Here is a 14,048-nt window from a genome sequence, read left to right as displayed (position 1 = left end):
GAGTCAAGACAAAAACTTTTCTGTAATCTATAAAATACTGTGCAACTCCTAAGTATTATCTCTGCTTGTGTTAGTGGAGGCAAGGAGGGAACATTTAGCATGAATTTGAACAATCTGTTATTTCTTACACGGGGAAATATTATAGAGGACTGAGAAGGCGGACAATACAGAGAATGCAAGATAAATTGTTACAATAATCTTGTAACTCAAGTCAGGAAAAGATCTTACACTTGGGAACTCTGACAGCATGTTTTTCTCCTATGCAAATACAGTTAAGGTTTCTGAAAAATCTTTCAGGTTGACAGCATGATGTATTATTAGAAATTTGATTAGGAGGGAGCTATCCTCACTCAGAGTTAGAGAGGTTTCTGTGTATCAATCAGTTGGCAGGGTGTCTATTTGCCATTTGAAAATATTATGATCTGTTACTGCCAAACTAATTTTCTCTGTTTTGCTTTTCAGTATAGGATGGTAAAAGAAGCCCTTCACGAGCGAGCCAACCTACTAGAAATTGCTCCCCATTTATCAGCTCCGTTGCCCATAATGCTTCCAATTTACAAGTAAGCCTTTTGATATCATCTCTATACTATTTGCTTAACTGAGGTCAATAGAACAACACCGTTTTAATGGAAATAGTCCCTCAATGTGTATTTCTTAATGTACTTTTAATTGGTCCTAATCTTTAATCCTTTTCAAATGTTTGCCTTTGTTGTGCTTAAAAGTGTGGCTTTTCCTGAATTACTCTTTTCTGACCCACCTCTAAGGGCTAAATATTGAAGGCTGAGGAGGTTGTATTCTGTGTTTATAATTAGTAGTTTCTAACCCCAGTTTACCGAGAGTCTTTAGAAGAGCAACTGCATTTGGACTGGGGAACAGAAGAGGGTCATTGTGTGCTTCCCAGAAGAGGATCATTGGCAAACAAAACGCATAGTCAAAAAGTATCCTGCTGCAAAATCTGAACCTAACATGTACCAACTCCAAGCCTAAACCATTTTGGCTCATTTTAAATTTCCAAATTAACCAAAACTGAAATTTGGTTTAGAGGTGTCAGATTATAAATTATAAAACCCAATTTTCCTGATGTTGTTAGAGCTGTCCATGAACTTGCCTTAAGTTGGAATACAGGTAATGTGAAACAGTGATTTGTGCAACTGCTAGCCACATGAGACTTGTGAGTCCCTAGAAACAGATTTTATCATTTTTGTCCATATTTTGTCGTATATGGCTTAGGACATTGTGAACCAGTGAATTACCCCGGGTGCACGTGAGAGTCACCCAGGCCCCCAACCTTCGTCCACTTAAATCAGTCTAGACATGTGAGGCCCAGGTATCTCTATTTATGGTTGGTGCTCCCCAGAGAATTCCCATACATGGCCCGGTCAAGAAGCACTGCCTTAAAGATGATTCATTTAAAGTCTCACTGATTCATTTACTTATATAATTCAGCTCAGTTGGTGTCAAAAACAGTCATGCTGTTCCTCCTGTTTCTTTTGCAGTAAGTACACTTCTAGATATACATTGCTTTTCTTAAATGAAAAGTATGTTGTAACTTGAAGTGGCATTCTACAGTGTTCTGCTCTGTGTCTCAAGAAACCTTTCCCCCTATTTATGCTGTAGATGGTGGCAGCTACCTTACTACTGGGTAGGAATCAAGCTATATGATCTGGTTGCAGGAAGTAATTGCCTGAAAAGCAGTTATGTCCTGAGCAAATCAAGAGCCCTAGAACATTTCCCAATGCTCCAGAAGGACAAACTGGTAGGAGCAATTGTCTACTATGACGGTATGTGGTTTTTCTTTCTAATGGATACTTTTCTCTTACTCATGACCCTTTTAGGATGTTCCTAATGAGATTGTTTTACATTCTTAATTTTAATGCTGATCTTAGACAACACACAAACACATGTGCACACACACAAACACACACTCACCATTTTGTCTACTACTAGCTGAAGAACTACCTATGGCCTTTTGCTTTTAATATTGTTTGTTTTTGCATATTCTTTTTCTTCTTTCATTTCTACTTGTGTCTCATGGTTGGTTTGGTTCATTTTCCATCATTATGAATCTGGACCCCACCCACATGCCATTTAATTTGTTATATGTTTGCCAGTGAATACTTGCCTTATGAATATATTATGTTGAGAGCAGCTGAGGATCTGTTAGGTTTTCTAGATGAAACCTCTATTTTCAAGGGGTTATAAACCTAGGGAAAAATGCCCCCGGGCTGAAATTGACATGTTTGTATTTTGCACAGGACACAATTCTTGAACATATAATTTATGTGATGAAGGTAGATGAATGAACATTGCATCTGTTAAGCCAAAGCCCCAGTTTTTATTGCTTATTTTATTGTTGTTAGATGTTTTCTAACAATAACATTATCTAATATCCATTTGCCATGTGTTCCATGTTCTTCTTTGTGTGTGTGGGTGGGTGTGGGTGTATGTGAACAATATACTTTTACACACTTTTATTCAGAGGAACTAACCACTTAATATATCTCCAGATGGACCATAGTACAATACAAGACAAAACAGGAAAAGCCATTTGTGAAATTTTACTATACTTTTAAAGGGTATATGGAATTTTGGAAAATAGTCCAGGGATGGATGTCCATTTATAAAATAAATAGCCGGACACAGATAATTAACTGTACATGCTCAAGAAGTCTTAGAAATTTTGGACACAAAGGACAGCTTAGGCTCTATAGCTTGGTGAGTTTTTTTTTTTTTTTAAACCCCATTATGTGATCTTTTGTATTTCATGTTAGATGTTAGATATCTAAACTCTTAGCATGAAGAAATGGTTTTTTGGTTTTCTGTTCTCTCTCTCTCTCTTTTTTTTTTGTTTTGGTCAGGAGACTTTGATATTTATACTTCATATTATGGGATATCCTCAAGGCTACCCTCTTTGTTCTTCTTCTCATTGTTAGATTTCTGAATCAATTGAGCTGTCATGCTTTCATGTGTGAGTGCAGAATGTATATGCACAAAGGGGGCAACAGGGGAAAACTCAAGAAAATGTCCTAGGAGCAACAATTTGGAAAAATGTTAAGGGTCTTAGACAAACATTAAAAGCTAGAAAATTCATAATTTTCAGTGCCTTCCAGCATCTAAGCACCACAGGGGGGGCTCTTAACTAATTTTCAGTGCCCTTGATTGAGCCTACGTGTTAAAGGACAACCTTAACTGTGAATTTGCTTTCTCCACATTGGACCCTTGATGTTAATCCATTGTAGTTTAGTGAGTGATTATATTAAAGAGGTTTTTGGTCCAGGAGGAGTACGAAGGTGTTCTGCAAATGGCATTCTGCCCATCCTGACAAGGAAATGTTTGTGCCCTTTGCCTCACATGACTCATTCTGCCTGCATAAACCCTCTCAAATACTTGGTCATTTTCTTCACCATGTGATGTAGCAAACACTAACTAGTTTTATTTTTTAGCTCATGCATATCTGAGTTTCCTTGAGAGGTCTGTGAGTGGATGTCATATCTGAATTTGTGGCGTCCTGGTTTTTTGTTGGTCTGATATTGTTAGGAATTATAGATTGTTGTTGATTCTATATAGAGAAACCAAAGAAAGTCTATGTCACATGTGCAGAAGAAACATTATCCAAGTAGAAGCAAGAGGAAGAAGAATTTCTTTAAAATTGGTTTTCATACCTTGTTACAAGTTGCAAAATTATGAGTTTAGCAAGGATTAGTGAAAAATACAAAAATCATTATTTAAAATAATTTCCGTTTGGTATTTGAAGGTTGACTGTAAAAATCCTAAGTCTTGAAGGGATGAAAATAATTATATTCTATTCATTTGAAATATGTATAAGTATGTTTATTTATATTTACATTTTTATCCTTATTCTGAAATGATACAGGTCCAACTATGTCATGCTTGAGGTGAGGCAAAACAAGAATGTCAAACAGAGTGTAGTGTTGTTTTCACAACTGTAGTCACAGATGGGACAACTCCTGTTTTACCCAATGGTGTGATGAGCAAATTAAATATCAATGAGGGAGTCAGGTAGGAAGGAGCAGATACGTAGAAGCATATTAGATGTAGCAAGTGTGTGCTCAGACAAAGGAAGGAATGCCTTACCCCTTGACCAGACAATAACATTATCATCCTGTCACCAAAGTATTTCAAAGAGGAAGAGTTACCTGAACATTTACTATTGCAAATGAGGTCTACACGTTGTAATTTATAAGATAAAGCTTTCTAAACAAGAAAAAAATTCTTCTTTATAAATTGAGAATGTAATAAGCTACCCAGATAATTTCAAAATGTATTTGGGCTGTTTGAAATAACTTTTTTTTTTACTTAAAAAATAATTATTGAGGTAAAATCCACATAACATAAAAATTAACCACTTTAAAGTGAACAGAAATAACAATTTTTATAATTCCCAACTTGGGAGAATCTTGATTATTGGTGAAAAAGTGGCACAAGTAAGTACATTGAATTTCTAAATGCTACAAGAAGTTTAGCTATCTAAAAACTCTTATTAGTAATTCATTATACAGTTACTTCAGCATCATTGAAAAGTGACATATAATGGTGTGAAAATATAGTCAGTCTAGTAAACATTGCTATGAACTTAGACCAGTGGCTGAGACAATCTTTAACACGTTCCTCAACACTGAGATGTTAGGGCTGTAAGGTGCTTCCTCTGAAGTACAAAATGTACAAAGATCAAAATGGTTTTCTTAATTATTCATAAGAATAGTTTGGCCTATGTAAATAGTGATGGCCATTGCATTTGATTAAGGCAAAATTTATTCCCCCACTAAAGTCAATGAGGGCAATAAAATAAATTCCATATACTTTTAAATGTAGTCATTATAGTGGCTATTATGTGCTTGGCATAGGTATGATCCATTTGCCATCTTTTGTTGTTAAACTGCTGAAAAACAAACTCACACATATGGAGGAATTACTACCATCTTTTTCAGTGCAGACAAGGTAAATGTCAAATTTCTCAGTAAAATTCATGTGAGATGAAAGTTGGGATAGGAAGTGACAGATCAGGTTATATTTTCTTGCTGTCTTCCGTCAGAGAAAACATACAGTCAGCTCACCGGTTTTCTGAAGGAGACACAATCCTGGTGTTTCCTACCTGTTCCTTGCCATCTGCTACCAGAGAGCCATCAGCTGAATGCTGGCCATGGCCATTACCCCTAATAAGGTAGGGAAAATGGTGGCTAGTCCAACTCTCAGCAAGAAGTATTTAAGGCATGACAGGCTTGGGTGTCTTGGCATGCTGGGAGATGTGAACTGCTCTGGAGGGGGGTTGCCAGTTTCCTAAGGAACTTATTTTGTCTTCCTCTGTCAACATGACTTTAATCTTCCAATTCCCAGAGTATGATCTTTGGTGCCATTCTAGTTGGACTCCAGTTATCCAATCCAGTGCACAGAAAATGAGATATAATTAAAAATCATTAAATATTTAAAACCAGTAAATACCACCATTAAGCTTCTATAAGATGAAACTGGAGAACAAAATTACAGCTTTAAATTCTTCCTTCTGAGAGTCAAGATACTGACAGAGAGAGATGTCTGTTATTTCATACTCAGTGATGTCCTGAAGTATTCCTTATGCATATATGAAAATAGCGACCTACAGGAAATTACATTAGCTTTCCTAATGTAAATAAAAGTTGGTTATATCCATGTTTCAAAGGGGGACTTAAAGCCCAGGGTTCACTAGAATATTCATTTTTATTCCAGCCTAAAACTCAACAGCATACAAATAGATGAATTCAGCTCGTGAGAGAGCAAAGCCAATTTAATCTCTGGCTCCCCTGAGGTAAATGTAGTTCACGGTCCTGCCCCCACCCCAACCTCAGCTATAATCCCTGGCTCCTGGAGGTAAGAATGCACTGAAGTGAGGAAAATTCTGCAGCAGGATATAATGATCCAAAATGACAGGGACAATAATGACAATGAATTTCATGTCTCCCAGTCATGAGCTGGAGATGCTTGACTAGGCTGACTTATACAATTAAATTGTTACAGGTACAGCAGGAGATGCAGTTAGCTGTGTGCTTTGGGGGAACGTGCCTCTGGCAAGAGGCATATTGTGGAATCTAGACTCTTTTGTTAGGAACAAACTATTACTCCTCTAGGCACGCACCCACAATTGTATACTTTAATAAAAGAAATCCTGGATTAAAGACAAGTCTTTTAAGGTGTTGATTTTATCTATTTTGAAAGCTAAAAAAAAAAAATCAATTACCCAGTAACACAAAGTTGATTTTTTTTTTTCTTTTTTGCTCTTATGCTTTTGTTTTTGTTTTTCCTTTGACTTCCTGGAATGTAAGTCAAATCTAAAGATGGTGCCTTTAATCCTCATTTATAATATTTGCAAATACAATTGTTGAACTAATTGGGTGTTATCAACTTTGAATCGGACAGACACATTAACTTCTTCAGAGTAATGGAAATAGGTTGAGTAAATAACCAAATGATGTGGATGTACAAACAAAATAGAGTAGCGTTATGCAAGTTTGGGCCATGTGCTCCTTAATATAATTTCTTGGAGGGTTGCTGCAGTGATCTCTAAAGTGGAGTGTGTGAGCCATGTGGGGTGCACAGGACCAACCACTAGATGTAGAATGAAAAATTAGAACTTCTACTTGGCTACATTACTATCAAATTCCTTAGAAATGATGGTTTTTACATATGGTTCAAATGTCTATAATATGTAAGTACAAGGATTTATACGTGTGTGTGTGTATGTGTGTGTGTGTGTGTGTATACATATAATAGTGCAGGTATGCAATTTATCAATAATTACATATTGAGGTTATATGCTAACATTTACTTTATTTTGGGACACTAGACAATTTTTTTTTGAACCACTGGGTTAGTAATTTGTCATCATTTTATGTCTTTGATAACAGACTAATTTGAATGTTTTCAAGATAGATGTATTTGGCTAGAGGAAAAAATTCCCCTGAAAGAAAAAACATCACCAAATCCATTCCTTCATTTCTCAAGGCCCAATTTCTTTGAACTTTGATCGAGAGGGTCTAAAAACTATCGACAAAGAGGGAGTATTGTCTTGGGGACCTCAACATTATCAAAATTTGGCATGATACATTAAAACTTTGTTTATTGTTTTTATTTTTATTTTCCATCTTAAAATAAAAATATCATAAATTCATTTTAAAATGTAAAATAGTTGTATTTGCCAATAATTCTCCAGGCTCCTAACCCTTTTTTAGATCCTTATTGTTGTACACACTGAGGTATAAAATTATGTAAATATTGATGCATATAAAAGAATACATTTGACGTATATATATAAAGACCCTGGAATCCACAGGCGACCTTAAAATTGAGAAACAATACATTGAGGCTATTTATGACTTCAAATTGTGAATATTCCCCATTTCATCCTCTTCACTCTTTCCTAGAAATTACTATTATGAATTTTATTATTAGTTTCTTCTCTTCCTTTTTTATTTTATGTAAATATATTTGAAAACAACCTATTGGTTAGTTTTGTTTTTAAACATTGTAAAAGTATAATATGATGTGTTATGTAAATTAATATAAAAACTTTGGAAAACAAACACTTCTAATAAAGTTAAGCATACACATACCTTGTGAGTCAGTAATTGTGCTACTAAATATATATCCCAGAGAAACTCTGACACCTGTCCACTGGGAGATATGTACAGAAAAGTGCATTGCAACACAGGGTATAATTGCAAAAAGGGAAATAATTCATATATTCACTTGTCTCTGGATGCTTTGCAATCATACTTGAAAAGTGCTTTCGAAAGTGCTGTAGTGTAGTTAGAACAGTCAGCACATGGAAGTACGTGACTTAGGCTTACAAACTTTATTGAGTTTTGAGCCCCACATTACACATCTATGAATTTAGGTCCTTAGTACCTCATTCACAGTGTATTTTGAGATTTAAATATTAATTGTTTTATTTGGATCAATTTTATGGGTATTCTATGGTCCACCCAATTTCTACTTTTCATGTCACGAAACAAAGCATCAGTTCTACCTAGTCTCTTTATATATATAAAATTTGTGGATTCTTCCAGAAAAAAAATTTGCAAAACATTCTGAGGAGTAAGGGAAATTTTGCGCATTAGCTATGCTCCGGTTAAGCATATAATCTCTGAAATTGAAGCATTAAAAGTACATTTTAAAAGAACTTACTCTAAAATTATCTACCTCTTAGACATGGATCTAGAACGTATTTAATGTTTTTTCTTGTGCATATGTAGTTTACACTTAAAAGTTAAGTGAATCATTTTTATCTTGATTTTCTGCTGTCATCTTTCCCTTTGTATTTTTCCTCTGGTTTTCCGTGAGTTAGAGTAGTGAAATTGACATCATTGCTCATACAGTAGGCATCTTTTTTTGCTCCTGAATTCTGCCTTTTTGCTCTTCAGTGTATCTGGATACCAACTAATGCTAAATGAAGTTTGACATGTACCCCTAAGAAACAAAAGTTATAAATTGTGGCTTCAAAGGAAACCTTGAATAAATAGGACACATTTGTGTCCACCCAGGCTAACATCTAACATATGCTTTAGCTTCCTGATGATGAGACAGAGCAAAATAGCCCCTAGGAAAGTTTGCAGTGGTTTATTGCTCGCTTGACCAGCGCGTATTAAATACCAAGCTTTCATCCCCTTATAATTAGTTTTTAAGAAAATCAAAAGCACACAAAAGTAGATTTGATCAGGTGTAGCATACTGAGATAAGCAGTAGTCATCCGTATTCTACCCAGTACATACAAGCTTAAGAACAGTCAAAATAGTAGGATATATATGTGTGTAAGTTGTTTGAGGAGATAGTTCTGGTGGGTTCACAGCAAGCTATCTGCCTCACACTCTGTTGCTCAACTGACCCATTGTCTTTTAAATTGAAATATAGTTGACACACAATGTTACATTAGTTCAAGTGTATCCCACTTGACTTTAAAAAAAAAAAAAGGATACAGGATCAAAGGCAAAAGCTATTGTATCAAAAATCTCCATGCCCTCTTGCTCCCAGTTTAATCATCCATCCATTTATTTATTTATTTATTTATTGGACTTCTGCTATTTTCCAGACATTGTTCCTGGCATTAGGGTCAAATGCATTAAAGACAAGAGTTCTGAGATTTCAGGTTTTCAGAGAGTTCAGTGCATATATGCCAGATATTGTGCCAAACACATGGTCCCTACGGCCAATAGTGTTTTACATTTGTGTAGCAGAGTATGGTTTTCAAAACATTTTATTTTCTCATAAATTATCTTGGTTGACCCAGCTCAGTATGTATGCTGGAATGGGATATTCTGGTCCCTTCCTATTTTACAGGGGAAAGGGAATCATAGACAAATATCTGGATCAGTATTTGGACATGTGCGGGTGTGAAAGTTTGTTTTGTTTGTTTGGGCTAAAAAGAAAAAGAACTTTCTAAAATGTAGATTATAACAGTATGGCTTCTTTTAGCTACCATTTGGTTTTAAGCATGTCACAGACTTTAACAAAAAATAGCCCAGTAGTTCAACAAAGTATACACATTTTTATTAAGGGGAAGTTCTAACATGTAAAAGAATAAAAATGATAAAATGAACTTCCAGTTTGAACACTTAGAAACTCATGGCTAAACCTCATCTATATTCTTATATACTCTCTCCTGTCCTCCAGATTACAAATATTTCATCAATGAATATTTTAGTCTGTATCCTTTTTAAAAAATATTGAAGTATAATTGATATACAATGTCATATTAGTTTTGGTGTACAACATATTAATTTAACAATTCTGTACCTTACTCAGTGCTCACTATGGTAAGTGTAGTCACCATTTGTCACATGCAACATTATTGCAATATTATTGACTATTTTGCTATAAGTATAGCATTTTTGCCTCTGTGACTTATTTATTTTATAACCGCAAGTGTCTACCTCTTAAATCCATTGTTAAATACTTTTACAAAATACAGCCATATCTAAAATGTTTTAAAAATAATTTCTTAATAGCAGATATCCATTCATGTTCACATGTCCCCTGTAGTCTTATAACCTTAATTGGATCCCGATTTAAAAATACACCCATAAAACAAATAAAATCCTCATTAAAGTTCATGTATGCCAATAAAATCCTTTTAGAACTGACAGGTTTCCCATCCCTTCCTCTGTTTTCTCCTTCATTTAACAGTACCTCTGTATTTTCTGTACAAGTGGTAGTTAGGCTTATTCCAATAATCTGTTGCTGTGTAAGAAACAACACCCGAACTTAGTGGCTTACAATATTAATATACTCTCTTGAAGTTCTGAGGAAGGAGGACTCAACTGACTGTTTCCCACTTGGGATCCTTCATATGGTCAATGAAATGGCCGCTGAGGCAGGAGCTCTAGAAGTTTTCTTACTTACATGTCTGGCTCCTGGCCTGAGAGGACTGGACAGCTGGGAGCTGGCCCAGCATCTCTCTGTCACCGTGGCTTTGCCGTGTGGCTAGCTTGGACTTTCTCACGGGGTAGTGAGACTTATTCCATGGTAGCTGGCTGACCACAATGAGCATACCAAGGGACCAAGGCATAAATGCAAGACTTCTTCAGACCTAGCCTTGGAAATCACACAGTGTCACTGTTAAAGGGTTGTTAACGTGAGTCACAGGGACAGCCCAGATTTAAGGGCTAGGACACTACAAAAGTAAAAAAATAGCAGCATAAGTTATTGGTGAGAGGAGGGACATCTTTGGTAACTAACCACAGGGAGGCTGGTTTTGTCAAAAATACTCGGTAAGTAGTGGTGTGAATTTCCATTACATGTCTTTCTGCTGCTGCTTTTCTTTTTTTTTTTTTTTAATCAGTCATTATAATCATTGTCTAGATCAGTAAACAGTATTTCATTAGAGGTTAGGGGGTTACAAAATCTTACGTTTCCAGCTGTCTTTCCAACTTCCTTTATTAGTGGGATTACTTTTATTTCTCTGCCTTACCCCTTTGCCTACTGTGAGGTACATTTTGTATAAAATGTTGGGATAAAATGGTTGATTCTTTCCACTTATATACTAGTTTTCAAAAATCATAAGTTAGTTTTTTAGCATTCTTCAAATGTGATGAGATATTTTTGGATTATTAATTAAACTCATGATTTAAATATATATGATATGTGTCAGTAGATTATTCATGCCCAAATTGCCTTACCTCTGGCCTGTGGGCACCTCCTCAGGTTGGCTCCTGAGGCCTTTTATTTTTTTTTAAAGATTTTACTTATTTATTGACAGAGACAGAGAGAGAGAGCACAGATAGAGTGGCAGGCAGAGGGAGAGGGAGAAGCAGGCTCCCCGCTGAGCAGGGAGCCCGATGTGGGGCTCAATCCCAGGACCCTAGGATCATGACCTGAGCCGAAGGCAGCCGCATAATGACTGAGCCACCCAGACGCCCCTCCTGAGCCCTTTTAATGTGCTGTCAATAGTCTATGATGACTTCTGCGCCATCTGCTACAAGATATTTCAGGCTTATCTTCAAGCCTTTCTGCCTGAGACCTGGAAACAACCATTTCTCCAATAAACCTTGACTCCTTCCTGAGAAGTGGTAATTAGAGACCATAACATATTGGCTTTGGATGTTCCTTGTTATTGATTAGTCATTATTTCTAGGCCTTTCAGTAGAAAGAGTTAAGAAAAATTTTTTGTTTGAAGAAGGAAAACATGATGAATTCTTAGACACAGTTTTACTTCAAATTCAGGAGTACCTGGCTTTTATTTAACCTCATCAATCATACCTCCAAAAATATTATTACTGAAACCAGTTTAAGACTTTTTGTTGTTGCAGTTTTATTGTTGTTGCTGCTGTTGTTTGTAGCATACATGCCAGTGGAGATATAGACACAAATTTCCGTCTTTTAAAGCTACTTGAAATAGTTCCTGTCAGTGTGGTTATACCATCTACTTAGTACAACAAATCAATTTAATTTTGTTTTAGATTCTTAGGGATCAGGGCACCTGAGTGGCTCATTTGATTAAGCATCCAACTCTTGATCTCAGCTCAGGTCTTGATCTCAGGGTTGTGAGTTCAAGCCCCATGTTGGGCTCCACGCTGGGCATGAAACCTACTTAGGGATTTATTTTTTTAAAGCTGTGTTTTTGTTTAATAATTATGTAAAAATACAAGGTTTCAAAGTAAAAAATAGAAACAAGGACTGTTCAAATAAGGCTCACTTCTTTCTGTTTCTTCTATCTTATTCCTTTCCTTTTAAAGATTACTTTCTTTCAAAAGAATTTTAGTATATCCATTCATTGTGTGCATGCATATGTATGCATGTGTGTATATGTACATTTGTATTTGTTCCCTCTGCCATTTCTTTTTTTTTTTAAGATTTTATTTATTTATCTGAGAGAGAGAGCAGGAGCAAGAGCGGGGAGGGGCAGAGAGAGAGAGAGGGAGAAGCTGACTCCCCACTGAGCTGGAAGCCTGGCCTACCGAGGGGCTCCATCCCAGGACCCTGAGATCATGACCTGAGCCGAAGGCAGACACTCAACTGACAGAGCCAAGCAGGCGCCCCCCTCTCTACCATTCCTTTGCTAAGAATAGTATCTTGCATTTTTCACCTAATGTAGTGAGTATTTAATTCCATAGTAGTATAAAGAAGCACGAAGTTTTGAAAAGGTGAATTTAAAAGCATCCAGGACCCACATTTCATGGCATTAAGTTTTATACACATGTTATCTCTTAGATCAAAATATATCCATCAGTACCACCTTAGCCATCAGTAAGCCATATTTTCAAGTTGTTTTTCTTCTGTGAATAAAAAGTGAAATCTTAATTTCCTTGGACACCACAAAACAATAGCACATCCATTAGTTTTATCTGCATGGAGAGCTTAAAATTAGGCTGTCTCAAATGCTATCATTATCATTATGTAAAATATGCTCTATTTGTTTAAATTTGCTAAAACCTAGTTCATATCATCTGCTCGTGTTGAATGCCAATCTGTTTGGTCAGACTAAATGTTCATGTTAATTATAGTCTTTTAAGTAGATTGGTCTGTTTGATCCTAAACATGAAATTATATATTTCTCAGTAAAATTTTACTTTTATTTTCTTCATGTTAATGGTACACTTAGAAATACTTAGACATGAAACTAATTAATTATAGTTTGCAGTTAAGATTTAAAAGTTAGGAGGGTTTTCTGCTTTTGTTTTGGAGACATTAGGAAAACACATGCCCAAGAAATGTAAGCCATAGTTCAATGTGCAGTATATTGAAGCTTTAATTCGCTATCCAGTGCAATTTTCTCAAAGTAACTCTCTTTCAGAAATACAGTCCTATAGGTTACATTGGAAAGAAGGGGAGAAGGAAATAATTGCTCTTGGCATATGGGGAAATAAATAGGCAATAAAAAGCATAATGATTGGTCTTCAGGAACTGATTTTCTTGCTACTTGATTGTATGACAGTGTAATGCCTCGCATATCTGTTGGCAGAGCCCTTAGATGCCCACTGATCTACCCACTCTAGCATGATTTCCAGCATTCTTTCAAGGGGATTAAGAGTCTTTGCCCAGATAAATGTTTAGAAAAGAGAGAAAAAACCAGGCAGTGCAATCCACTTTGGAGTTGTTCTGTGCCTGACGTGCAACAGCCTTCTTAGTGTAGTGGAAAGCCAAGCTGGTGTCTAGCCTCGCAACAAACAGCAGTAATAGAAACATTTCTGCAATAAAAAAGTCCCACACTTTAGTTTCAACTACCAATTCTACAGCCAAGCCCTGGTGACATAATATAGAAAAACTGAAAAAAAGCCAATGGTACATAGTTCTTATAAATAAAACTAACACCTTAGTAGATTCTCTGGAACCAAACAGAACACTTATTAGAATGTGAATTTCAAATGGTTTTCATTATTACTATTAATATTTACTCATATCACACTTTATATTAGTTAAACACTCCTTAGATCATTATATCCGCCCACAGAAAACATGAACCACACAACACCTACTTTTCGTTTTAAAAAACTTAGTACTGCACATTAAATACACACACACACACACACACACACACACACACACACACACACACCCCTGAC

The 14,048-nt window shown here is 35.9% G+C and overlaps 1 protein-coding gene across 3 annotated transcripts in view; it reads left to right on the top strand.

Moving 5' to 3' along the window:
* Nucleotides 1-14,048, top strand: part of GPD2 (glycerol-3-phosphate dehydrogenase 2) — a 140,041-nt gene that overhangs the window by 73,217 nt on the left and 52,776 nt on the right. For all 3 annotated transcript variants that reach the window (XM_088021698.1, XM_028113036.2, XM_028113037.2), the window contains exons 5-6: nucleotides 463-560; nucleotides 1,618-1,781. In XM_088021698.1, coding sequence (XP_087877824.1) covers nucleotides 463-560; nucleotides 1,618-1,781 — 262 coding nt within the window. The remainder of the gene's footprint in view (nucleotides 1-462; nucleotides 561-1,617; nucleotides 1,782-14,048) is intronic.

Source organism: Eumetopias jubatus, unplaced genomic scaffold (assembly GCF_037043125.1).
Source record: "Eumetopias jubatus isolate StellerSeaLion01/CBP00866 unplaced genomic scaffold, mEumJub1_p1.0 scaffold_3, whole genome shotgun sequence".
NCBI classification, from domain to species: Eukaryota; Metazoa; Chordata; class Mammalia; order Carnivora; family Otariidae; genus Eumetopias; species Eumetopias jubatus.
This window is presented reverse-complemented; position numbering and strand designations above follow the sequence as displayed.